Raw genomic sequence first — 26,036 nt, 5'->3', positions numbered from 1 at the left:
TGACAGCACACCTGGTGCAGTGAGTGACCCAAAATCCCCCAAATTCACCCCAAATTCACCCCAAAATCACCCAAAATCCATCCTGAACCCCCCGCTCCCGGTTCCAGGCTGATCCCGATCCTGGTCCATGGCATGAGGTACTCGGAGATCGACATCATCCTCCTCAAGGTGCGCACTGGGGGGACTGGGGATACTGGTGGGGCTGGACTGGGGATACTGGTGTGACTGGGGTGACTGGTGGGGCTGGGGGGACTGGTGTCTGTACTGGTGTTACTGGTGTCACTGGTGTCACTGGTGTTTCTGTACTGGTGTCACTGGTGTCACCGGTGTCACTGCTGTCACAGGTGTCACAGGTGTCACTGGTGTCACTGGTGTCACTGTACTGGTGTGACTGGTGTGACTGGTGTGACTGGTGTCACTGGTGTCACTGGTGTCACTGGTGTCACTGGTGTTACTGTACTGGTGTCACTGGTGTGACTGGTGTCACTGGTGTCACTGGTGTGACTGGTGTCACTGTACTGGTGTCACTGGTGTCACTGGTGTCACTGGTGTCTGTACTGGTGTCACTGTTGTGACTGGTGTGTCTGTACTGGTGTGACTGGTGTGTCTGTACTGGTGTCACTGGTGTCGCTGTACTGGTGTCACTGGTGTCACTGGTGTGTCTGTACTGGTGTCACTGGTGTGACTGGTGTCTGTACTGGTGTTACTGGTGTGACTGGGGGGCTGCACTGGGGTTACTGGTGTGACTGGTGTGTCTGTACTGGTGTTACTGGTGTCACTGTACTGGTGTCACTGGTGTGTCTGTACTGGTGTCACTGGTGTCACTGGTGCCACTGGTGTTACTGGTGTCACTGGTGAGGCTGTACTGGTGTCACTGGTGTCACTGGTGTCACTGGTGTCACTGGTGAGGCTGTACTGGTGTTACTGGTGTCACTGGTGTCACTGGTGTCACTGGTGTCACTGGTGTCACTGTACTGGTGTCACCGGTGTCACTGTACTGGTGTCACTGGTGTGTCTGTACTGGTGTTACTGGTGTCACTGGTGTCACTGGTGTGTCTGTACTGGTGTTACTGGTGTCACTGGTGTCTGTACTGGTGTTACTGGTGTGACTGGTGTCACTGGTGTGTCTGTACTGGTGTCACTGGTGTCACTGGTGTTACTGGTGTCACTGGTGTCACTGTACTGGTGTTACTGGTGTGTCTGTACTGGTGTCACTGGTGTCACTGGTGTCTCTGTACTGGTGTCACTGGTGTTACTGGTGTCACTGTACTGGTGTCACCGGTGTCACTGTACTGGTGTTACTGGTGTCACTGGTGTGTCTGTACTGGTGTCACTGGTGTGACTGGAGATGATGACAGCTCTGAGCTGATCCCCGTGATGGTCACTCGTGTTCGTACTGTCTGATCCCCGCGCCGCGTCACGATAAAATAACGCTGAATCGCGACATGACACCTCCGTATCGTGACATAACACCGCCATATCGCAACATAACACCACCATATTGCGACATAACACCACCATATCGCGACATGACACCGCCATATCGCGACGTGACACCGCCATATCATGACATGACACCCCCATATCGCGACATGACACCGCCATATCGCGATATAACACCACCATATTGGGACACGCTGCCGCCATATCGCAACACGACACCACCATATCGCGACATGACACCACCATATCGCGACACAACACCACCATATCGCAACACAACACCACCATATCGCGACACGAGCCCAGCATGTCACGACACGACCCCAGCATGTTGTGACACGACCCCAGCATGTTGTGACACGACCCCGCCATATCGCGACACGAACCCGCCATGTCACGACACGACCCCAGCATGTCACGACACGAGCCCGCCATATCACGGCACGACACTGCCATATCACAACCTGACGCCGCCATATCGCGGTGTGACGCCGCTATATCACGACATGACATCACCATGCTGCGATATAACAATGCCACGTCGCGACATGACCCTGCCATATCACGACATAGCACCACCATATCATGACATAACACCGCCATATCGCGACATAACACCGCCATATCGAGACATAACACCGCCATATCGCGACATAACACCACCATATCGCGACATGACATCACCGTGTCGCAATATAACGATGCCATGTCGCGACATGACCCCGCCATATCACAACATAACACCGCCATATCACGACATAACACCGCCATATCGCGACATAACGCCTCCGTATCGCAACGTAACACCGCCATATCATGATGCGATGCCGCCATATCGCGACGTGACATCACTGTGTCGCGATATAACACTGCCATGTCGCGACGTGACCCCGCCGTGTCGTGACATGACCCCGCGGTGTCGCGACGCGCGCTCAGGGTGACGTGGAGGAGGACGAGGCGGTGCCGGACAGCGAGCAGGACATCAAACCGCGCTTCCACAAATCGCGCACGGTGACGCTGGCGCACGAGGAGCAGCGCGACGGCGACGGCGACGGCGACGGCGACGACGAGGATGACGACGACACCTTGTCCGACTGGAACCTGCGTACGGCAACGGGGGGGACTGGGGGGGACTGGGGGGGGTTTGGGGGGGGTTTGGGGGGGTCTCAGGGAGGTTTGGGGGTCCCTGGGGGGGTCCTGGGGAGGTTTTGGGGGGGTCTGGGGGGGTCCCTGGGGGGGTCCTGGGGGGGCTTGGGGGGTCCCTGCGGGGTTTGGGGATCCCTGGGGGGGTTTGGGGGGTCTGGGGGGGTCTCAGGGAGGTTTGGGGGTCCCTGGGGGGGTCTGGGGGGTCCCTGGGGGGGTTTGGGGGGTCTGGGGGGGTCCCTGGGGTGGGTTTGGAGGGTCCCTGGGGGGGGTTTGGGGGGGTTTAGGGGGGGTTTGGGGGTCCCTGGGTGGGTTTGGGGGGTCCCTGGGGGGGTCTGGGGGGGTCTCGGTGGGGGTTTGGGGGGTCCCTGGGGGGGTCTGGGGGGGTCCCGGTGGGGGTTTGGGGGGTCCCTGGGGGGGTTTGGGGGGTTTTAGGGGGGGTTTAGGGGGTTTGGGGGGTCCCTGGGGGGGTTTGGGGGGTCTGGGGGGGTCCCGGGGAGGTTTTGGGGGGTCTGGGGGGGTCCTGGGGCGGTTTGAGGGGGTCTGGGGGGAGGTTTGGGGGTCCTTGTGGGGTTTGGGGGGTCCCTGGGGGGGTTTGGGGGGTCCCTGGGGGGGTTTAGGGGGTTTGGGGGGGTTTAGAGGGGGTTTGGGGGTCCCTGGGGAGTTTGGGGGGTCCTTGGGGGCGACCTTGGGGGGTTTGGGGGGGTCTGGGGGGAGGTTTGGGGGGTCCCTGGGGGGGGTCTGGGGGGTCCTCAGGGGGTTTGGGGGGGTCTGGGGGGAGGTTTGGGGGGTCCCTGGGGGGTTTGGGGGGTCCCTGGGGGGGGTTGGGGGGTCTGGGGGGGGGTCTCTGGGGTGGGTTTGGGGGGTCCCTGGGGGTGTTTAGGAGGTTTGGGGGTCCCTGGGGGGGTTTAGGGGGTCTGGGGGGGTTTAGGGGGAATTTTGGGGGTCCCTGGGGGGGGTTTGGGGTGCGGATTTGGGATCTGTGGATTTGGGGTCTGTGGATTTGGGGTCCCCCCGGGTTTGGGGTCGGGATTTAGGGTCCCTCCATGGGTTTGGGGTCTGTGGATTTGGGGTGTGGATTTGGTGTCCCCCCTGGGTTTGGGGTGCGGATTTGGGGTCTGTATTTGGGGTTCCCCCCGGCTTTGGGGTGCAGATTTGGGGTCTGTGGGTTCGGGGTGCAGATTTGGGGTGCAGATTTGGGGTCTGTGGGTTTGGGGTGTGGATTTGGGGTGCAGATTTGGGGTCTGTGTGTTTGGGATCTGTGGATTTGGGATCTGTGGGTTCGGGGTGCAGATTTGGGGTCTGTGGGTTTGGGGTGCAGTTTTGGGGTCTGTGGATTTGGGGTCTGTGGGTTTGGGGTGCAGATTTGGGGTGCAGATTTGGGGTCTGTGGGTTTGGGGTCGGGATTTGGGGTGCAGATTTGGGGTCTGTGGGTTTGGGGTGCAGATTTGGGGTGCAGATTTGGGGTCTGTGGGTTTGGGGTGCAGATTTGGGGTCTGTGGGTTCGGGGTGCGGGTTTGGGGTGTGGATTTGGGGTCTCCCCCGGTTTTGGGGTGCAGATTTGGGGTCTGTGGGTTCGGGGTGCAGATTTGGGGTGCAGATTTGGGGTCTGTGGGTTCGGGGTGCAGATTTGGGGTGCAGATTTGGGGTCTGTGGGTTTGGGGTGCAGATTTGGGGTCTGTGGGTTTGGGGTCTGTATTTGGGGTCTGTGGGTTTGGGGTGCAGATTTGGGGTGCAGATTTGGGGTCTGTGGCTTTGGGGTGCAGATTTGGGGTCTGTGGGTTTGGGGTGCAGGTTTGGGGTGCAGATTTGGGGTTTGTGGGTTTGGGGTGCAGATTTGGGGTGCAGATTTGGGGTGCAGATTTGGGGTGCAGATTTGGGGTCTGTGGGTTTGGGGTGCAGATTTGGGGTGCAGATTTGGGGTCTGTGGGTTTGGGGTGCAGATTTGGGGTGCAGATTTGGGGTCTGTGGGTTTGGGGTGCAGATTTGGGGTGCAGATTTGGGGTGCAGATTTGGGGTCTGTGGGTTTGGGGTGCAGATTTGGGGTGCAGATTTGGGGTCTGTGGGTTTGGGGTGCAGATTTGGGGTGCAGATTTGGGGTCTGTGGGTTTGGGGTGTGGATTTGGGGTCTGTGGGTTCGGGGTGCAGTTTTGGGGTGCAGATTTGGGGTCTGTGGGTTCGGGGTGCAGTTTTGGGGTGCAGATTTGGGGTCTGTGGGTTCGGGGTGCAGATTTGGGGTGCAGATTTGGGGTCTGTGGGTTTGGGGTGCAGATTTGGGGTCTGTGGGTTTGGGGTGCAGATTTGGGGTCTGTGGGTTTGGGGTGCAGATTTGGGGTGCAGATTTGGGGTCTGTGGCTTTGGGGTGCAGATTTGGGGTCTGTGGGTTTGGGGTGCAGATTTGGGGTGCAGATTTGGGGTCTGTGGGTTTGGGGTGCAGATTTGGGGTCTGTGGGTTCGGGGTGCAGATTTGGGGTGCAGATTTGGGGTCTGTGGGTTTGGGGTGCAGATTTGGGGTGTGGGTTTGGGGTCTGTGGGTTTGGGGTGCAGATTTGGGGTGCAGATTTGGGGTGCAGATTTGGGGTCTGTGGGTTTGGGGTGCAGATTTGGGGTGCAGATTTGGGGTGCAGATTTGGGGTGCAGATTTGGGGTCTGTGGGTTTGGGGTGCAGATTTGGGGTGCAGATTTGGGGTCTGTGGGTTCGGGGTGCAGATTTGGGGTGCAGATTTGGGGTCTGTGGGTTTGGGGTGCAGATTTGGGGTGCAGATTTGGGGTCTGTGGGTTTGGGGTGCGGATTTGGGGTCTGTGGGTTTGGGGTGCAGATTTGGGGTCTGTGGGTTTGGGGTGCGGGTTTGGGGTGTGGATTTGGGGTCTCCCCCAGGTTTGGGGTGTGGATTTGGGGTTCCCCTGGGTTCGGGGTGCAGATTTGGGGTCTGTGGGTTTGGGGTGCAGATTTGGGGTCTGTGGGTTCGGGGTGCAGATTTGGGGTGCAGATTTGGGGTCTGTGGGTTCAGGGTGCAGATTTGGGGTGCAGATTTGGGGTCTGTGGGTTTGGGGTGCAGATTTGGGGTGCAGATTTGGGGTCTGTGGGTTCGGGGTGCAGATTTGGGGTCTGTGGGTTCGGGGTGCAGATTTGGGGTGCAGATTTGGGGTCTGTGGGTTTGGGGTGCAGATTTGGGGTGCAGATTTGGGATCTGTGGGTTTGGGGTGCAGGTTTGGGGTGCAGATTTGGGGTCTGTGGGTTCGGGGTGCAGATTTGGGGTGTGGATTTGGGGTCTCCCCCGGTTTTGGGGTGCAGATTTGGGGTCTGTGGGTTTGGGGTGCAGATTTGGGGTGCAGATTTGGGGTCTGTGGGTTCGGGGTGCAGATTTGGGGTGCAGATTTGGGGTCTGTGGGTTTGGGGTGCAGATTTGGGGTGCAGATTTGGGGTCTGTGGGTTTGGGGTGCAGATTTGGGGTGCAGATTTGGGGTCTGTGGGTTTGGGGTGCAGATTTGGGGTCTGTGGGTTTGGGGTGCAGATTTGGGGTGCAGATTTGGGGTCTGTGGGTTTGGGGTGCAGTTTTGGGGTGCAGATTTGGGGTCCTGACCCCGTTGCCGGCGCAGGGAAGTGCTCGGCGGCGGCTCTGGATGTTTTGGCCAACGTGTTCCGCGAGGAGCTGCTGCCCCACCTGCTGCCCCTGCTCAAGGAGCTGCTCTTCCACCTCGAGTGGGTGGTCAAGGAGTCGGGGATCCTCGTCCTGGGGGCCATCGCCGAAGGTGGGCACGGGGGACCCCAAAAACGGCACCGGGGACACTAAAAACGGCACTGGGGGCCCCAGAAATGGCACCGGGGACCCCAAAAATGGCACTGGGGACCCCAGAAATGGCACCGGGGACACCAAAAACGGCACCAGGGACACCAAAAATGGCACCGGGGACCCCAAAAATGGCCCTGGGGACCCCAGAAATGGCCCCGGGGACACCAAAAATGGCCCTGGGGAGCCAAAAATGGCCGTGGGGAGCCAAAAATGGCCCTGGGGACACCAAAAATGGCCCTGGGGACCCCAAAAACGGCACTGGGGACACCGAAAACGGCACTGGGGACCCCAAAAATGGCCCTGGGGACCCCAAAAATGGCACCGGGGACCCCAAAAATGGCCCTGGGGACACCAAAAATGGGAGCAAAAAATGGCCCTGGGGACACCAAAAACGGCACCGGGGACCCCAAAAATGGCACCGGGGACACCAAAAATGGCACCGGGGACACCAAAAACGGCACCGGGGACCCCAAAAACGGCACCGGGGACCCCAAAAATGGCACCGGGGACACCAAAAATGGCCCTGGGGAGCCAAAAATGGCCCTGGGGACACCAAAAATGGCCCTGGGGAGCAAAAAACGGCACCGGGGACCCCAAAAACGGCACTGGGGACCCCAAAAATGGCCCTGGGGATCCCAAAAATGGCCCCGGGGACCCCAAAAATGGCCCTTGGGAGCAAAAAATGGCCCTGGGGACCCAAAACCAGCCCTGGGGAGACCAAAAACGGCCCTGGGGACCCCAAAAATGGCCCTGGGGAGCAAAAAATGGCCCTGGGGACCCCAAAAACGGCACCAGGGACCCCAAAAACGGCACCGGGGACCCCAAAAATGGCCCTGGGGAGCAAAAAATGGCCCTGGGGACCCCAAAAATGGCCCTGGGGACCCCAAAAATGGCACCGGGGACACCAAAAATGGCACCGGGGACCCCAAAAACGGCACCGGGGACCCCAAAAATGGCACCGGGGACACCAAAAATGGCACCGGGGACACCAAAAATGGTTCATTCCCAGTTCAATCCCAGTTCAGTCCCAGTTCAATCCCAGTTCAATCCCAGTTCAATCCCAGTTCAATCCCAGTTCAATCCCAGTTCAATCCCAGTTCATTCCCAGTTCAATCCCAGTTCACTCCCAGTTCAATCCCAGTTCATTCCCAGTTCAATCCCAGTTCACTCCCAGTTCAATCCCAGTTCAATCCCAGTTTATCCCCAGTTCAATCCCAGTTCTCTCCCAGTTCAATCCCAGTTCAATCCCAGTTTATCCCAGTTCAATCCCAGTTCATTCCCGTTTCATTCCTGGTTCATTCCTGTTCATTCTTGGTTCGTTCTCGGTTCATTCCCGGTTCACTCCCAGTTCAATCCCAGTTCAATCCCAGTTCAATCCCAGTTCAATCCCAGTTCAGTCCCAGTTCATTCCTGTTCATTCTTGGTTCGTTCTCGGTTCATTCCCGGTTCAACCCCAGTTCACTCCCAGTTCAATCCCAGTTTATCCCAGTTGATCCCGGTTGCAGGCTGCATGCAGGGGATGGTTCCAGTTCACTCCCAGTTCAATCCCAGTTTATCCCAGTTTATGCCGGTTGCAGGCTGCATGCAGGGGATGGTTCCGTACCTGCCGGAGCTGATCCCACACCTGATCCGGTGTCTGGGGGACCGGAAGGCGCTGGTTCATTCACTCCCAGTTCAATCCCAGTTCAATCCCAGTTCAATCCCAGTTTATCCCAGTTCAATCCCAGTTCAATCCCAGTTCAATCCCAGTTCAATCCCAGTTCACTCCCAGTTCAATCCCAGTTCAATCCCAGTTTATCCCAGTTCAATCCCAGTTCATTCCCAGTTCATTCCAGGTTCATTCCAGGTTCATTCCCGTTTCATTCCTGGTTCATTCCTGTTCATTCTTGGTTCGTTCCCAGTTGAATCCCGGTTGATTCCCAGTTCAATCCCAGTTTATCCCAGTTCAATCCCAGTTTATCCCAGTTCAATCCCAGTTTATCCCAGTTTATGCCGGTTGCAGGCTGCATGCAGGGGATGGTTCCGTACCTGCCGGAGCTGATCCCACACCTGATCCGGTGTCTGGGGGACCGGAAGGCGCTGGTTCATTCACTCTGGGTTGATTCCCAGTTTATCCCAGTTTATCCCAGTTCAATCCCAGTTCACTCCCAGTTCAATCCCAGTTCAATCCCAGTTCACTCCCAGTTCAATCCCAGTTCAATCCCAGTTCATTCCCAGTTCATTCCAGGTTCATTCCAGGTTCATTCCTGTTCATTCTTGGTTCGTTCCCAGTTGATTCCCGGTTGATTCCCAGTTCAATCCCAGTTCAGTCCCAGTTCAATCCCAGTTCAATCCCAGTTCAATCCCAGTTCAATCCCAGTTCAATCCCAGTTTATCTCAGTTCAATCCCAGTTCACTCCCAGTTCAATCCCAGTTCAATCCCAGTTCAATCCCAGTTTATCCCAGTTCAATCCCAGTTCATTCCCGTTTCATTCCTGGTTCATTCCTGTTCATTCTTGGTTCGTTCTCGGTTCATTCCCGGTTCATTCCCAGTTGATTCCCAGTTGATTCCCGGTTGATTCCCAGTTCAATCCCAGTTTATCCCAGTGTATCCCGGTTGCAGGCTGCATGCAGGGGATGGTTCCGTACCTGCCGGAGCTGATCCCACACCTGATCCGGTGTCTGGGGGACCGGAAGGCGCTGGTTCGCTCCATCGCGTGTTGGACTCTCAGCCGTTACGCTCACTGGGTGGTGGCTCAGCCCCCCGAGCTTTACCTGAAGCCGCTGATGACGGAGCTGCTGCAGCGGATCCTGGACGGCAACAAACGGGTGCAGGAGGCGGCCTGCAGGTGACTGGGGGGGTTTGGGGGGTGCTGTGAAAATTTGGGGGGCTCCTGGGAGGTTTTTGGGGGTTTTCTGTGAAATTTTCGGGGGTTTCTTGGAGGTTTTTGGGGTTTTTGGGGGGTTCCTGGGAGGTTTTTGGGGGGTTCCTGTGAGATTTTTGGGGGTGTTTGGGGGCTTCCTGGGAGGTTTTGGGGGGTTCCTGGGAGGTTTTGGGGGGTTTGGGGGGATTTTGGGGTGTTCCTGTGAAAATTTGGGGGGTTCCTGGGAGGTTTTAGGGGTTTTTGGGGGGTCCTGTGAAAATTTGGGGGGTTTCTTGGAGGTTTTTTGGGGTGTTCCTATGAAATTTTGGGGGGTTCCTGGGAGATTTTTGGGGTTTTTGGGGGGTTCCTGTGAGATTTTTGGGGGTGTTTAGGGGGTTCCTGGGAGGTTTGGGGGGTTCCTGGGAGGTTTTTGGGGGGTTCCTGTGAGATTTTTGGGGGGTTCCTGGGAGGTTTTTGGGGGGCACCTGTGAGGTTTTTGGGGGTATTTGGGGGGGTTTTGGGCAAGTTTTCAGAGGGCTCCTGTGAGTTTTTGGAGGGTTTTGGAGGATCCTGTGAGGTTTTTGGGGGTTTTTGGGAGGTTTTGGGGGTTCCTGGGAGGTTTTGGGGTTCCTGGGAGGTTTTTGGGGTTCCTGGGAGGTTTTTGGAGTTCCTGGGAGGTTTTGGGGGATCCTGTGAGGTTTTTGGGGTTCCTGTGAGGTTTTTTGGGGTTCCTGGGAGGTTTTTGGGGTTCCTGTGAGGTTTTGGGGGGTCCTGTGAGGTTTTTGGGGGTTTCTGTGAGATTTTGGGGTTCCTGTGAGGTTTTTGGGGGTTCCTGGGAAGTTTTTTGGTGATCCTGTGAGGTTTTTGGGTGTTCCTGTGAGGTTTTTGGGGGTTCCTGAGAGGTTTTTGGGGGTTTTTGGGAGGTTTTTTGGGGGATCCTGTGAGGTTTTGGGGTTCCTGGGAGGTTTTTTGGGGTTCCTGTGAGGTTTTGGGGTTCCTGGGAGGTTTTTGGGGATCCTGTGAGGTTTTTGGGGGTTCCTGGGAGGTTTTGGGGGTTCCTGTGAGGTTTTTGGGGGTTCCTGGGAGGTTTTTGGCGATCCTGTGAGGTTTTTGGGGGTTCTGGTGATGTTTTGGGGGTTCCTGTGAGGTTTTTGGGGTTCCTGTGAGGTTTTTTGGGGTTCCTGTGAGGTTTTTGGGGGTTCCTGTGAGGTTTTGGGGGTTCCTGTGAGGTTTTGGGGGTTTCTGTGAGATTTTGGGGGTTCCTGTGAGGTTTTTTGGGGATCCTGTGAGGTTTTGGGGTTCCTGTGAGGTTTTTTGGGGTTCCTGTGAGGTTTTGGGGGTTTTTGGGGGTGTTTTGGGGACCCCCTGATGTTTTTGGGAGCCCCTGGGGATGATGACACCGATCCTCTGATCCATGTGAGGACGTTTTGTGTTCGTACTGCCTGACCCAGCGGGGCTCCCACCACGAATTTGGGGGGTCCTGACAGGTTTTGGGGGGTCCTGAGAGGTTTTTGGGGGGTCCTGAGACGTTTTTGGGTTCCCTGATGACGTTTTTGGGGTCCCTGACTGAGTTTTGGGGTTCCCTCAGCGCGTTTGCCACGCTGGAGGAGGAGGCGTGCACGGAGCTGGTTCCTGATGATGTTTTTGGGGTCCCTGATGACGTTTTTGGGGTCCCTGATGACATTTTCGGGGTCCCTGATGATGTTTTTGGGGTGTTCTGTGATGTTTTTGGGGTCCCTGATGACATTTTCGGGGTCCCTGATGACATTTTTGGGGTCCCTGATGATGTTTTTGGGTTCCCTGATGACATTTTCAGGGTCCCTGATGACGTTTTTGGGGTCCCTGATGACATTTTGGGGGTCCCCCATGACATTTTGGGGGTCCCTGATGACATTTTGGGGGTCCCTGATGACATTTTGGGGGTCCCTGATGACATTTTCGGGGTCCCCCATGACATTTTTGGGGTCCCTGATGACATTTCGGGGTCCCTGACTGAGTTTTGGGGGTCCCTGACTGAGTTTTGGGGTTCCCTCAGCGCGTTTGCCACGCTGGAGGAGGAGGCGTGCACGGAGCTGGTCCCGTACCTGAGTTTCATCCTGGACACGTTGGTGTTCGCCTTCGGGAAGTACCAGCACAAAAACCTCCTCATCCTCTACGACGCCATCGGGACCCTCGCCGACTCCGTGGGCCACCACCTCAACCAGCCCGTGGGTCACCGGGGTCACCTGGGGTCACCTGGGGTCACTGGGGTCACCTGGGGTCACCTGGGGTCACCTGGGGTCACCTCTGGGGTCACCTGGGGTCACCTGTGTCACCTGGGGTCACCCAGTGTTCCATCAGTGTCACCTGGGGTCACCCACTGTCACCTGGGGTCACCTGGGGTCACCCAGTGTTCTGTCAGTGTCACCTGGGGTCACCTGGGGTCACCTGCTGTCACCTGGGGTCACCTGGGGTCACCTGCTGTCACCTGGGGTCACTGGGGTCACCTGGGGTCACCTGCTGTCACCCAGTGTCCCTTCAGTGTCACCTGCTGTCACCTGGGGTCACCTGGGGTCACTGGGGTCACCCAGTGTTCATTCAGGGTCACCTGGGGTCACCCACTGTCACCTGGGGTCACCTGGGGTCACCTGGGGTCACCTGTGTCACCTGTGTCACCTGGGGTCACCTGGGGTCACCCACTGTCACCTGGGGTCACTGGGGTCACCTGTGTCACCTGGGGTCACCCAGTGTTCCTTCAGGGTCACCTGGGGTCACCTGGGGTCACTGGGGTCACCTGGGGTCACCTGTGTCACCTGCTGTCAGCTGGGGTCACCTGGGGTCCCTGGGGTCACCTGGGGTCACACACTGTCACCTGGGGTCACCTGGGGTCACCTGATGTCACCCACTGTCACCCGGTGTCACCCACTGTCACCTGTGTCACCTGGGGTCACCTGGGGTCACCTGGGGTCACCCACTGTCACCTGGGGTCACCTGGGGTCAACTGGGGTCACCTGGGGTCACCCACTGTCACCTGGGGTCACCTGGGGTCACTGGGGTCACCTGGGGTCAACTGGGGTCACCTGGGGTCACCTGGGGTACCTGGGGTCACTGGGGTCACCTGCTGTCACCTGGGGTCACCTGTGTCATCCAGTGTCCCTTCAGTGTCACCTGCTGTCACCTGGGGTCACTGGGGTCACCCACTGTCACCTGGGGTCACCTGTGTCACCTGTGTCACCTGGGGTCACCTGCTGTCACCTCTGGGGTCACCTGGGGTCACCTGGGGTCACCTGGGGTCACCTGGGGTCACCTGGGGTCACCCACTGTCACCTGGGGTCACCTGGGGTCACCTGAGGTCACCTGCTGTCACCTGTGTCACCTGGGGTCACCTGGGGTCACCTGGGGTCACCCACTGTCACCTGGGGTCACTGGGGTCACCTGGGGTCACCTGGGGTCACCTGGGGTCACTGGGGTCACCTGGGGTCACCTGGGGTCACCTGTGTCATCCAGTGTCCCTTCAGTGTCACCTGGGGTCACCTGGGGTCACCCACTGTCACCTGGGGTCACCTGGGGTCACCTGGGGTCACCTGGGGTCACCCACTGTCACCTGGGGTCACTGGGGTCACCTGGGGTCACCTGGGGTCACCTGGGGTCACTGGGGTCACCTGGGGTCACTTGGGGTCACCTGGGGTCACTGGGGTCACTGGGGTCACCCACTGTCACCTGTGTCACCTGGGGTCACCTGGGGTCACCTGGGGTCACCTGGGGTCACCTGTGTCATCCAGTGTCCCTTCAGTGTCACCTGCTGTCACCTGGGGTCACCTGGGGTCACCCACTGTCACCTGGGGGGTCACCTGTGTCACCTGTGTCACCTGGGGTCACCTGGGGTCACCCACTGTCACCTGGGGGGTCACCTGTGTCACCTGTGTCACCTGGGGTCACCTGGGGTCACCTGGGGGGTCACCTGTGTCATCCAGTGTCCCTTCAGTGTCACCTGCTGTCACCTGGGGTCACCCTGGGGTCACCCACTGTCACCTGGGGTCACTGGGGTCACCTGGGGTCACCGCTGTCACCTGGGGTCACCTGGGGTCACCTGCTGTCACCTGGGGTCACCTGCTGTCACCTGGGGTCACTGGGGTCACCTGGGGTCACCTGCTGTCACCCAGTGTCCCTTCAGTGTCACCCAGTGTCACCCACTGTCACCTGGGGTCACCTGGGGTCACCTGGGGTCACCTGTGTCACCTGGGGTCACCTGGGGTCAGTGGGGTCACCTGTGTCACCTGGGGTCACCCGCTGTCACCTGGGGTCACCTGGGGTCACCTGGGGTCACTGGGGTCACCTGCTGTCACCTGGGGTCACCTGGGGTCACCCACTGTCACCCACTGTCACCTGCTGTCACCCAGTGTCACCCAGTGTCCCCCCGTGTTCCCCATTGTGTCCCTTCAGTGTCCCCCTGGTGTCCCTCAGTGTCCCTTCACTGTCACCCACTGTCACCTGGTGTCACCCAGTGTTCCTTCAGTGTCACCCTGGTGTTCCCTCGGTGTCACCTGGTGTCACCTGGTGTTACCCACTGTCCCTTCAGTGTCACCTGGTGTCCCCTGGTGTCACCCACTGTCACCCTGGTGTCACCCTGGGGTCACCCAGTGTCCCTTCAGTGTCACCTGGGGTCACCCACTGTCACCTGCTGTCACCTGGTGTCACCCACTGTCCCTTCAGTGTCACCCGGTGTCACCCTGGTGTTCCCTCGGTGTCACCTGGTGTCCCTCAGTGTCCCTTCAGTGTCACCCACTGTCACCTGGTGTCCCTCAGTGTCACCCAGTGTCACCCTGGTGTCCCCAGTGTCCCCTCAGTGTCCCCAGTGTCCCCAGTGTCCCCCCAATGTCCCCAGTGTCCCCAGTGTCCCCAGTGTCCCCCCAGTGTCCCCAATGTCTCTCAGTGTCCCCCAGTGTCCCCCAGTGTCCCCTCAGTGTCCCCCAGTGTCCCCCCAGTGTCCCCCCAGTGTCCCCAGTGTCCCCAGTGTCCCCAATGTCCCCCCAGTGTCCCCTCAGTGTCCCCAGTGTCCCCAAGCCCGGTGATGAGCAGAGACATTCGAATCCCGAACTCCCCGTGTGGATCCTCTGTGCTCTGAGGGCATCGGGGCACGGCCGTGTCCCCAAACTGTCCCTGTCCCCAAACCCTGTCCCCAAACCCTGTCCTCTGTCCCCAAACCCTGTCCCCAAACCCTGTCCCTGTCCCCGAACCCTGTCCCCAAACCCTGTCCTCTGTCCCCAAACCCTGTCCCCAAACCCTGTCCCTGTCCCCGAACCCTGTCCCCAAATCCTGTCCCTGTCCCCAAACCCTGTCCCTGTCCCCAAACCCTGTCCCTGTCCCCAAACCCTGTCCCCTGTCCCTGTCCCTGTCCCCTGTCCCCCAACCCTGTCCCCAAACCCTGTCCCTGTCCCCGAACCCTGTCCCCAAATCCTGTCCCTGTCCCCAAACCCTGTCCCTGTCCCCAAACCCTGTCCCTGTCCCCAAACCCTGTCCCCTGTCCCTGTCCCTGTCCCCTGTCCCCCAACCCTGTCCCCAAACCCTGTCCCTGTCCCCAAACCCTGTCCTTGTCCCCAAACCCTGTGGCTGTCCCCCTCCTGTGACCCCCCTGTCTGTCCCCTGTGGCTGTGACACCCCCAGTGACACTGCTGTCCCCTGTCTGTCCGTCTGTCTGTCCCCTGAGGCTGTCACACCCCTGCTGACCCCGCTGTCCGTGTGTCTGTCTGTCTGTCCCCTGTGGCTGTGACACCCCTGTCCCCCTGTCTGTCCGTCTGTCTGTCCGTCTGTCTGTCCCCTGAGGCTGTGACACCCCCAGTGACCCCGCTGTCCGTCTGTCTGTCCGTCCGTCTGTCCCAGGAGTACATCCAGAAGTTGATGCCGCCGCTGATCCAGAAGTGGAACGAGCTCAAGGACGAGGACAAGGATCTGTTCCCTCTGCTGGAGGTGCCTGGGGAGGGGTCCCCGTGTGTGGGGAGGGGTCCCAGAGTCCTGGGGAGGGGTCTCCGTGTGTGGGGAGGGGTCCCTGTATCCTGGGGAGGGGTCCCCGTGTGGTGGGGAGGGGTCCCAGAGTCCTGGGGAGGGGTCCCTGTGTGTGGGGAGGGGTCTCCGTGTGTGGGGAGGGGTCCCCGTGTGTGGGGAGGGGTCCCCATGTGTGGGGAGGGGTCCCAGAGTCCTGGGGAGGGGTCCCCATGTGTGGGGAGGGGTCCCAGAGTCCTGGGGAGGGGTCCCTGTATGTGGGGAGGGGTCTCCGTGTGTGGGGAGGGGTCCCAGAGTCCTGGGGAGGGGTCTCCGTGTGTGGGGAGGGGTCTCTGTGTGTGGGGAGGGGTCCCCGTGCTCTGGGGAGGGTTCCCAGTATTTTGAGGAGGGGTCTCCATGTCCTGAGGAGGGTTCCTGTATTTTGGGGAGGGTCCCAGTATTTTGGGGAGGGGTCCCCGGTGTCCTGGGGAGGGTTCCCAGTATTTTGGGGAGGGTTCCTGTATTTTGGGGAGGGGTCTGCGTGTCCCTGGTGTCCCCCCAGCCGTGTCCCCGCTGTCCCCAGTGCCTGGGGAGGGTTCCTGTAATTTGGGGAGGGGTCTGGGTGTCCCCCGTGTCCTGGGGAGGGTTCCTGTATTTTGGGGAGGGGTCCCCGTGAGGGTTCCTGTAATTTGGGGAGGGGTCTGTGTGTCCCCAGTGCCTGTCCTCGGTGGCCACGGCTCTGCAGAGCGGGTTCCTGTATTTTGGGGAGGGGTCCCCGTGAGGGTTCCTGTAATTTGGGGAGGGGTCTGTGTGTCCCCAGTGCCTGTCCTCGGTGGCCACGGCTCTTCAGAGCGGGTTCCTGTATTTTGGGGAGGGTTCCTGTATTTTGGGGAGGGGTCCCCGTGAGGGTTCCTGTAATTTGGGGAGGGGTCTGTGTGTCCCCAGTGCCTGTCCTCGGTGGCCACGGCTCTCCAGAGCGGGTTCCTGCCCTACTGCGAGCCCGTCTACCAGCGCTGCGTCACCCTGGTGCAGAAAACGCTGGCCCAGGCCATGGTGAGACCCCCACAGGGGGCTGGGGGGGTCTGGGGGAGTCTGGGGGTGGCCAGAGGGGTCTGGGGGTGTCTGGGAGGGGTCTGGGGGTGTCCAGAGGGGGTCTGGGGGTGTCCAGGGTGGGTCTGGGGGTGTCTGGGAGGGGTCTGGGGGTGTCTGGGAGGGGTCTGGGGTCTCCCTGGGGTGGGTCTGGGTGGGTCTGGGGTCTCCCCAGGGGGTGTCTAGGGTGGGTCTGGGGTCTCCCCGGGGTGGGTCTGGGTGGGTCTGGGGTCTCCCCAGGGTGGGTCTGGGGTCTCCAGGGTGGGTCTGGTCTCCCCAGGGTGGGTCTGGGGTCTCCCCAGGTGGGTCTGGGTGGGTCTGGGGTCTCCAGGTGGGTCTGGGTGGGTCTGGGGTCTCTCCCCAGGTGGGTCTGGGGTCTCCAGGGTGGGTCTGGGTGGGTCTGGGGTCTCCCCAGGTGGGTCTGGGGTCTCCAGGGTGGGTCTGGGTGGGTCTGGGGTCTCTCTCCGGGGTGGGTCTGGGGTCTCCAGGGGGTGTCTAGGATGGGTCTGGGGTCTCCCCAGGTGGGTCTGGGTGGGTCTGGGGTCTCCAGGTGGGTCTGGGTGGGTCTGGGGTCTCTCCCCAGGTGGGTCTGGGGTCTCCAGGGTGGGTCTGGGTGGGTCTGGGGTCTCCCCAGGGTGGGTCTGGGGTCTCCCCAGGGTGGGTCTGGGTGGGTCTGGGGTCTCCAGGGTGGGTCTGGGGTCTCCAGGGTGGGTCTGGGTGGGTCTGGGGTCTCTCTCCAGGGTGGGTCTGGGGTCTCTCCCCAGGTGGGTCTGGGGTCTCCAGGGTGGGTCTGGGTGGTTCTGGGGTCTCCCCAGGGTGGGTCTGGTCTCCCTGGGGTGGGTCTGGGGTCTCTCTCCAGGGTGGGTCTGGGGTCTCCAGGGTGGGTCTGGGTGGTTCTGGGGTCTCCCCAGGGTGGGTCTGGTCTCCCTGGGGTGGGTCTGGGGTCTCTCTCCAGGGTGGGTCTGGGGTCTCCAGGGTGGGTCTGGGTGGGTCTGGGGTCTCCCCAGGTGGGTCTGGGTGGTTCTGGGGTCTCTCCCCAGGTGGGTCTGGGGTCTCCAGGGTGGCTCTGGTGTCTCCCTGGGGTGGGTCTGGGGTCTCCAGGGTGGGTCTGGGTGGGTCTGGGGTCTCTCCCCAGGTGGGTCTGGGGTCTCTCCAGGTGGGTCTGGGGTCTCCCCAGGTGGGTCTGGGGTCTCTCCCCAGGTGGGTCTGGGGTCTCCAGGGTGGGTCTGGGTGGCTCTGGGGTCTCTCCCCAGGTGGGTCTGGGGTCTCCAGGGTGGGTCTGGGGTCTCCAGGGTGGGTCTGGGTGGGTCTGGGGTCTCTCCCCAGGTGGGTCTGGGGTCTCCAGGGTGGGTCTGGGGTCTCTCCCTGGGGTGGCTCTGGGGTCTCTCCCCAGGTGGGTCTGGGGTCTCCCCGGGGTAGGTCTGGGGTCTCCCCAGGTGGGTCTGGGGTCTCCAGGTGGGTCTGGGTGGGTCTGGGGTCTCCAGGGTGGGTCTGGGTGGGTCTGGGGTCTCTCCCCAGGGTGGGTCTGGGGTCTCCCCAGGGTGGTTCTGGGGTCTCTCCCCAGGTGGGTCTGGGTGGGTCTGGGGTCTCCCCAGGTGGGTCTGGGGTCCCCAGGTGGGTCTGGGTGGGTCTGGTCTCCCCAGGTGGGTCTGGGTGGGTCTGGGTGGGTCTGGGGTCTCTCCCCAGGTGGGTCAGGGGTCTCCCCAGGGTGGGTCTGGGGTCTCCAGGGTGGGTCTGGGGTCTCCCCAGGTGGGTCTGGGGTGGGTCTGGGGTCTCCAGGGTGGGTCTGGGGTCCCCAGGTGGGTCTGGGGTCTCCCGGTGACAGAGCCCCCTCCCCAGATGTACAGCCAGCACCCCGAGCAGTACGAGGCTCCCGACAAGGATTTCATGATCGTGGCCCTGGACCTGCTGAGCGGCCTGGCCGAGGGGCTCGGTGGCCACGTGGAGCAGTTGGTGGCCAGGTCCAACATCATGACCCTGCTCTTCCAGTGCATGCAGGTGAGGAGACCCCGAAATCACACCTGGACCCCAAAAAACACCCCAAAATCACACCTGGACCCCCTAAAATCACACCTGGACCCCCAAAATCACACCTGGACCCCCGAAATCACACCTGGAGCCCCAAAAAACACCCCAAAATCACACCTGGACCCACAAAATCACACCTGGAGCCCCAAAATCAGTGGCCAGGTCCAACATCATGACCCTGCTCTTCCAGTGCATGCAGGTGAGGGGGACCCCAAAAATCACACCTGGAGCCCCGAAAATCACCCCAAAATCACACCTGGACCCCCAAAAATCACACCTGGAACCCAAAAAACACCCCAAAATTACACCTGGACCCCCAAAAAACACACCTGGAGCCCCAAAAAACACACCTGGACCCCCAAAAAACACCCTAAAATCACACCTGGACCCCCAAAATCACACCTGGACCCCCAAAATCACACCTGGATCCCCAAAATCACACCTGGACCCACAAAAATCACACCTGGACCCCCAAAATCACACCTGGACCCACAAAAAACACCCCAAAATCACACCTGGACCCCCTAAATCACACCTGGAACCCAAAAAACACCCCAAAATCACACCTGGACCCACAAAATCACACCTGGAGCCCCAAAATCACACCTGGACCCCCAAAATCCACCCCAAAATCACACCTGGACCCACAAAATAACACCTGGACCCCCAAAAAACACCCCAAAATCACACCTGGACCCCCAAAATCACACCTGGACCCCCAAAAAACACCCCAAAATCACACCTGGAACCCCAAAAAACACACCTGGACCCCCAAAATCACACCTGGAGCTCCAAAAAACACCCCTGGACCCCCAAAATCCCCCCAAAATCACACCTGGACCCCCAAAATCCACCCCAAAATCACACGTGGACCCCCGAAATCACACCTGGAGCCCCAAAAATCACCCCAAAATCACACCTGGACCCCCAAAATCAGTGGCCAGGTCCAACATCATGACCCTGCTCTTCCAGTGCATGCAGGTGAGGGGGACCCCAAAAATCACACCTGGAGCCCCGAAATCACACCTGGAACCCCAAAAAACACCCCAAAAACACACCTGGACCCCCAAAATCACACCTGGAACCCAAAATCCACCCCAAAATCACACCTGGACCCACAAAAATCACACCTGGACCCCCAAAAAACACCCCAAAATCACACCTGGAGCCCCAAAATCACACCTGGACCCCCAAAATCACACCTGGTCCCCCAAAAAACACCCCAAAATCACACCTGGACCCCCAAAATCAGTGGCCAGGTCCAACATCATGACCCTGCTCTTCCAGTGCATGCAGGTGAGGGGGACCCCAAAATCACACCTGGACCCCCAAAAATCACACCTGGAGCCCCGAAATCACACCTGGAACCCAAAAAACACCCCAAAATCACACCTGGAGCCCCAAAATCCCCCCAAAATCACACCTGGACCCACAAAAAACACACCTGGACCCCCAAAATCCACCCCAAAATCACACCTGGACCCACAAAAAACACCCCAAAATCACACCGGGACCCACAAAATCACACCTGGACCCCCGAAATCACACCTGGAGCCCCAAAAAACACACCTGGACCCCCAAAATCCACCCAAAATCACACCTGGACCCACAAAATCAGTGGCCAGGTCCAACATCATGACCCTGCTCTTCCAGTGCATGCAGGTGAGGGGGACCCCAAAATCACACCTGGACCCCCAAAAATCACACCTGGACCCACAAAATCCCCCCAAAATCACATCTGGACCCCCAAAAAACACCCCAAAATCACACCTGGACCCACAAAATCACACCTGGAACCATAAAAAACACACCTGGACCCCCAAAATCACACCTGGACCCCCAAAAAACACACCTGGACCCCCAAAATCACACCTGGACCCCCAAAATCACACCTGGACCCCCAAAAAACACACCTGGACCCCCAAAATCACACCTGGACCCCCAAAATCACACCTGGACCCCAAAATCCCCCCAAAATCACACCTGGAGCCCCAAAATCACACCTGGACCCCCAAAAATCACACCTGGACCCCAAAATCCCCCCAAAATCACACCTGGAGCCCCAAAAAACACACCTGGACCCCCAAAATCACACCTGGACCCCCCAAAATCACACCTGGAGCCCCAAAAAACACACCTGGACCCCCAAAATCACACCTGGACCCCCAAAAATCACACCTGGACCCCCAAAAAACACCCTAAAATCACACCTGGACCCCCGAAATCACACCTGGACCCCAAAAATCACACCTGAACCCCAAAAAACACACCTGGACCCCCAATATCACACCTGGACCCACAAAAAACACCCCTGGACCCACAAAAAACACCCCAAAATTACACCTGGACCCCCTAAATCACACCTGGAGCCCCAAAATCACACCTGGACCCCCAAAAAACACCCCAAAATCACACCTGGACCCCCAAAATCACACCTGGACCCCCAAAATCCCCCCCAGAACGCCAAAAAATCCCCCAAAATCCCCCCCTGAACCCCTAAAATCCCCCTCAAAATCCCCCCTGAACCCCAAAATCCCCTCAAATTCCCCCCTGAACCCCCAAATCCCCCCTGAACCCCCAAATTCCCCCTCAAAATCCCCCCCAAAATCCCCCCTGAACCCCCAAATCCCCCCTGAACCCCCAAAATTCCCCTCAAAATCCCCCCTGAACCCCCAAATTCCCCCTCAAAATCCCCCCCAAAATCCCCAAAATCCCCTCTGAACCCCCAAATCCCCCCTGAACCCCCAAATTCCCCCAAATTCTCCCCCAGAACCCCCAAATTCCCCCCAAAATACCCCCAAAATCCCCAAATTCCCCCCCAGAACCCCCAAATCCCCCCTGAACCCCCAAATTCCCCCAAATTCTCCCCCAGAACCCCCAAATTCCCCCCAAAATACCCCCAAAATCCCCAAATTCCCCCCCAGAACCCCCAAATCCCCCCTGAACCCCCAAATTCCCCCAAATTCTCCCCCAGAACCCCCAAATTCCCCCCAAAATACCCCCAAAATCCCCCCCCAGAATGCCAAAAAATCCCCCCAAATCCCCCCCAAATTGCCCCCTGAACCCCCAAATCCCCCCCAAATTCCCCCCTGAACCCCCAAATCCCCCCCAAATTCCCCCCTGAACCCCCAAATTCCCCCAAATCCCCCCTGAACCCCCAAATCCCCCCCAAATTCCCCCCTGAACCCCCAAAATCCCCCCAAATTCCCCCCTGAACCCCCAAATCCCCCCTGAACCCCCAAATCCCCCCTGAACCCCCAAACCCCGCAGGACACGATGCCCGAGGTGCGGCAGAGCTCCTTCGCTCTCCTGGGTGACCTCACCAAGGCTTGTTTCGTGCACGTCAAGCCCTGCATCGGTGAGTTTTGGGGTCCCCCGGGCTGGGGACACCCCCAAATGGGGCTGGGGGCACCCCTAAAATGGGTCTGGGGGCTGCGCTGAGCCCGCTCCCCCCTCCCCAGCTGAGTTCATGCCCATCCTGGGGACCAACCTGAACCCCGAGTTCATCTCGGTCTGCAACAACGCCACGTGGGCCATCGGGGAGATCTGCATGCAGATGGGTGAGTGGGACCCCAAAAACCGCCTGGGAACCCCAAAAAACTGGCTGGGAACCCCAAAAACTGGCTGGGAACCCCCAAAAACTGGCTGGGAACCCCAAAAACTGGCTGGGAACCCCCAAAACCTCCCCAAAAACCTGTCTGAGACCCCAAAAACCTCCTCAAAACCTCCCTGAGACACCCCAAAACCTACCTGGGAACTCCAAAAACCTACGTGGGAACCCCAAAATCTGGCTGGGAACCCCAAAATCTGGCTGGGACCCCAAAAACCGCCTGGGAACCCCAAAAACCTCTTCAAAAACCTGTCTGGGACCCCCAAAATCTGGCTGGGAACCCCAAAAACCTCCTCAAAAACCTGTCTGGGACCCCCAAAATCTGTCTGGGAACCCCAAAAACTGACTGGGAACCCCAAAAATCTGGCTGGGAACTCCAAAAATCTGGCTGGGAACCCCCAAAATCTGGCTGGGAACCCCAAAAACCTCCCCAAAAACTGCCTGGGAACCCCCAGAATCTGGCTGGGAACCCCAAAATCTGCTGGGAACCCCAAAAACCCCCCTGAGACCCCCAAAACCTCCCCAAAAACCTGTCTGGGAACCCCAAAAACCTGTCTGGGAATGCCAAAAACCCCCCTGAGACCCCCAAAAACCTGTCTGGGAACCCCCAAAATCTGTCTGGGAACCCCAAAACCTGGCTGGGAACTCCAAAAACCTGTCTGGGAACCCCAAAAACTGCCTGGGAACCCCCAAAATCTGTCTGGGAACCCCCAAAATCTGTCTGGGAACCCCAAAAACTGTCTGGGAACCCCAAAATCTGCCTGGGAACCCCAAAATCTGTCTGGGAACCCCAAAATCTGGCTGGGAACCCCAAAAACTGTCTGGGAACCCCAAAATCTGTCTGGGAACCCCAAAATCTGGCTGGGAACCCCAAAAACTGTCTGGGAACCCCAAAATCTGCCTGGGAACCCCAAAATCTGTCTGGGAACCCCAAAATCTGGCTGGGAACCCCAAAAACTGGCTGGGAACCCCAAAATCTGGCTGGGAAACCCAAAAACTGCCTGGGAACCCCAAAAACTGCCTGGGAACCCCAAAAACCTCCTCAAAAACCTGTCTGAGACCCCAAAAACTGGCTGGGAACCCCCAAAATCTGGCTGGGAACTCCAAAAACTGGCTGGGAACCCCAAAATCTGGCTGGGAACCCCAAAAATCTGTCTGGGAACCCCAAAATCTGGCTGGGAACCCCAAAATCTGGCTGGGAAACCCAAAAACTGCCTGGGCACCCCAAAAACTGCCTGGGAACCCCCAAAACCTCCCCAAAAACCTGTCTGGGAACCCCAAAATCTGTCTGGGAACCCCAAAAACCTCCCCAAAATCTGTCTGGGAACCCCAAAAACCTACGTGGGAACCCCAAAAATCCCCCTGAGACCCCCAAAACCTCCCCAAAAACCTGAGACCCCAAAAACCTCCTCAAAACCTCCCTGAGACCCCAAAACCTCCCCTAAAATCTGTCTGGGAACCCCAAAAACCTACCTGGGAACCCCAAAATCTGCCTGGGAACCCCAAAAATCTGTCTGGGAACCCCAAAAACTGTCTGGGAACCCCAAAATCTGTCTGGGAACTCCAAAAACCCCCCTGAGACCCCCAAAACCTCCCCAAAAACCTGAGACCCCAAAACCTCCCCAAAAACCTGTCTGAGACCCCAAAAACCTCCTCAAAACCTCCCTGAGACACCCCAAAACCTACCTGGGAACTCCAAAAACCTACGTGGGAACCCCCAAAATCTGTCTGGGAACCCCAAAACCTCCCTGAGACCCCCAAAAACCCCCCTGAGACCCCCAAAAAACCTGTCTGGGAACCCCCAAAATCGGTCTGGGAACCCCAAAAACCTCCTCAAAAACCTGCCAGAGACCCCCAAAACCTCCCCCAAAACCTTCCTGAGCCCCCCAAATCCTCCCTGAGCACCCCAAACCCCCTCTGAGCCCCCCAAAACCTCCCCAAAAACCTCCCTGAGCCCCCCAAACCCCCTCTGAGCCCCCCAAAACCTCCCCAAAAACCTTCCTGAGACCCCCAAAACCTCCTGAGCCCCCCAAAACCTCCCCAAAAACCTTCCTGAGCACCCCAAAATCCTCCCTGAGCACCCCAAAACCTCCTGAGACCCCCAAAACCTCCCCAAAAACCTTTCAGAGACCCCCAAAACCTTCCTGAGACCCCCAAAACCCTCCCCAAACCCCCCCTGACCCCCCCTTTTGTCCCCCCCAGGGGCAGAGATGCAGCCCTACGTCCCCATGGTCCTCAACAACCTGGTGGAGATCATCAACCGCCCCAACACCCCCAAAACCCTCCTGAGACCCCCCAAAACCTCCCCAAAAACCTTTCAGAGACCCCCAAAACCCTCCTGAGCCCCCCAAAACCCTCCTGAGCCCCCCAAAACCTCCCCAAACCCCCCCTGACCCCCCTTTTGTCCCCCCCAGGGGCAGAGATGCAGCCCTACGTCCCCATGGTCCTCAACAACCTGGTGGAGATCATCAACCGCCCCAACACCCCCAAAACCCTCCTGAGAGCCCCAAAACCTCCCCCAAAACCTTTCAGGGACCCCCAAAACCTGCCTGAGACCCCCAAAACCCCCCCTGACCCCCCTTTTGTCCCCCCCAGGGGCAGAGATGCAGCCCTACGTCCCCATGGTCCTCCAGAACCTGGTGGAGATCATCAACCGCCCCAACACCCCCAAAACCCTCCTGGAGAACACGGGTGAGACCTCAGGGGGGGTCCCCAAAACTCGGCTGGGTGCGAGGGGGGGGTCCCCAAGACCCCCCAAGACCCCCCCAAAAATCCTCAGTGCCCCCCACTCGCCCCCTCCCCAGCCATCACCATCGGCCGCTTGGGCTTCGTGTGCCCGCAGGAGGTGGCCCCGATGCTGCAGCAGTTCATCCGGCCCTGGTGAGTTCTGGGGGGGCTTTTTGGGGGTCCACAGGGAATTTGGGGAGGGGTCTCAGCCTGGTTTTACCCCCCCTCACCCCCCCTTTCCAGGTGCACCTCGCTGAGGAATATCCGGGATAACGAGGAGAAGGATTCGGCGTTCCGGGGGATCTGCGTCATGATCGGGGTCAACCCCGGAGGGGTCGTGCAGGTGGGGAGGGGTCTTCAGCCCTGGGGAGGGGTCTGCAACCTTGGGGAGGGGTCTGCAATCCTGGGGAGGGGTCTGAAACCTTCTGAGGGGGGTCTGAAACCCTGGGGAGGGGTCTGCAACTCTGGGGAGGGGTCTGCAACTCTGGGGAGGGGTCTGCAACCGTCTGAGGGGGGTCTTCAGCCCTGGGGAGGGGTCTGCAACTCTGGGGAGGGGTCTTCAGCTCTGGGGAGGGGTCTGCAATCCTGGGGAGGGGTCTGAAACCCTGGGGAGGGGTCTTCAACCTTGGGGAGGGGTCTGCAGCCTTGGGGAGGGGTCTGAAACCCTGGGGAGGGGTCTGCAGCCTTGGGGAGGGGTCTGCAATCCTGGGGAGGGGTCTGCAACTCTGGGGAGGGGTCTGAAACCCTGGGGAGGGGTTTGAAACCTTTGGGGAGGGGTCTGCAACCCTGGGGAGGGGTCTGAAACCTTTGGGGAGGGGTCTGAAACCTTTGGGGAGGGGTCTGCAGCCTTGGGGAGGGGTCTGCAACTCTGGGGAGGGGTCTGAAACCCTGGGGAGGGGTCTGCAATCCTGGGGAGGGGTCTGAAACCCTGGGGAGGGGTCTGCAACTCTGGGGAGGGGTCTCCAGATTTGGGGAGGGGTCTGCAGCCTTGGGGAGGGGTCTGAAACCTTTGGGGAGGGGTCTGCAGCCTTCTAGGGGGGTCTCCAGCCCTGGGGAGGGGTCTGCAGCCTTGGGGAGGGGTCTGCAACCCTGGGGAGGGGTCTGCAGCCTTCTAGGGGGGTCTCCAGCCTTGGGGAGGGGTCTGCAACTCTGGGGAGGGGTCTGCAACCGTCTGAGGGGGGTCTGAAACCCTGGGGAGGGGTCTGCAATCCTGGGGAGGGGTCTCCAGATTTGGGGAGGGGTCTCCAGATCTGGGGAGGGGTCTGCAACCTTGGGGAGGGGTCTTCAACCTTCTGAGGGGGGTCTGAAACCTTTGGGGAGGGGTCTGCAGCCTTGGGGAGGGGTCTGCAGCCTTGGGGAGGGGTCTGCAATCCTGGGGAGGGGTCTGCAACTCTGGGGAGG

At 59.3% G+C, this 26,036-nt stretch overlaps 1 protein-coding gene across 1 annotated transcript in view; it reads left to right on the top strand.

The window, feature by feature from the left end:
* Nucleotides 1-26,036, top strand: part of LOC131591325 (transportin-2-like) — a 52,273-nt gene that overhangs the window by 22,935 nt on the left and 3,302 nt on the right. The window contains exons 10-22 of the mRNA XM_058861911.1: nucleotides 108-168; nucleotides 2,380-2,548; nucleotides 6,187-6,339; nucleotides 8,983-9,208; nucleotides 11,259-11,430; nucleotides 15,083-15,169; nucleotides 16,127-16,234; nucleotides 18,110-18,268; nucleotides 21,569-21,656; nucleotides 21,760-21,858; nucleotides 24,504-24,599; nucleotides 24,713-24,788; nucleotides 24,879-24,978. Coding sequence (XP_058717894.1) covers nucleotides 108-168; nucleotides 2,380-2,548; nucleotides 6,187-6,339; nucleotides 8,983-9,208; nucleotides 11,259-11,430; nucleotides 15,083-15,169; nucleotides 16,127-16,234; nucleotides 18,110-18,268; nucleotides 21,569-21,656; nucleotides 21,760-21,858; nucleotides 24,504-24,599; nucleotides 24,713-24,788; nucleotides 24,879-24,978 — 1,594 coding nt within the window. The remainder of the gene's footprint in view (nucleotides 1-107; nucleotides 169-2,379; nucleotides 2,549-6,186; nucleotides 6,340-8,982; nucleotides 9,209-11,258; nucleotides 11,431-15,082; nucleotides 15,170-16,126; nucleotides 16,235-18,109; nucleotides 18,269-21,568; nucleotides 21,657-21,759; nucleotides 21,859-24,503; nucleotides 24,600-24,712; nucleotides 24,789-24,878; nucleotides 24,979-26,036) is intronic.

The sequence above is a fragment of the Poecile atricapillus genome, chromosome 39 (assembly GCF_030490865.1).
Source record: "Poecile atricapillus isolate bPoeAtr1 chromosome 39, bPoeAtr1.hap1, whole genome shotgun sequence".
Taxonomy (NCBI): domain Eukaryota; kingdom Metazoa; phylum Chordata; class Aves; order Passeriformes; family Paridae; genus Poecile; species Poecile atricapillus.
The sequence above is the reverse complement of the archived record's forward strand: the minus strand, read 5'-3'. Positions and strand labels throughout refer to the sequence as shown.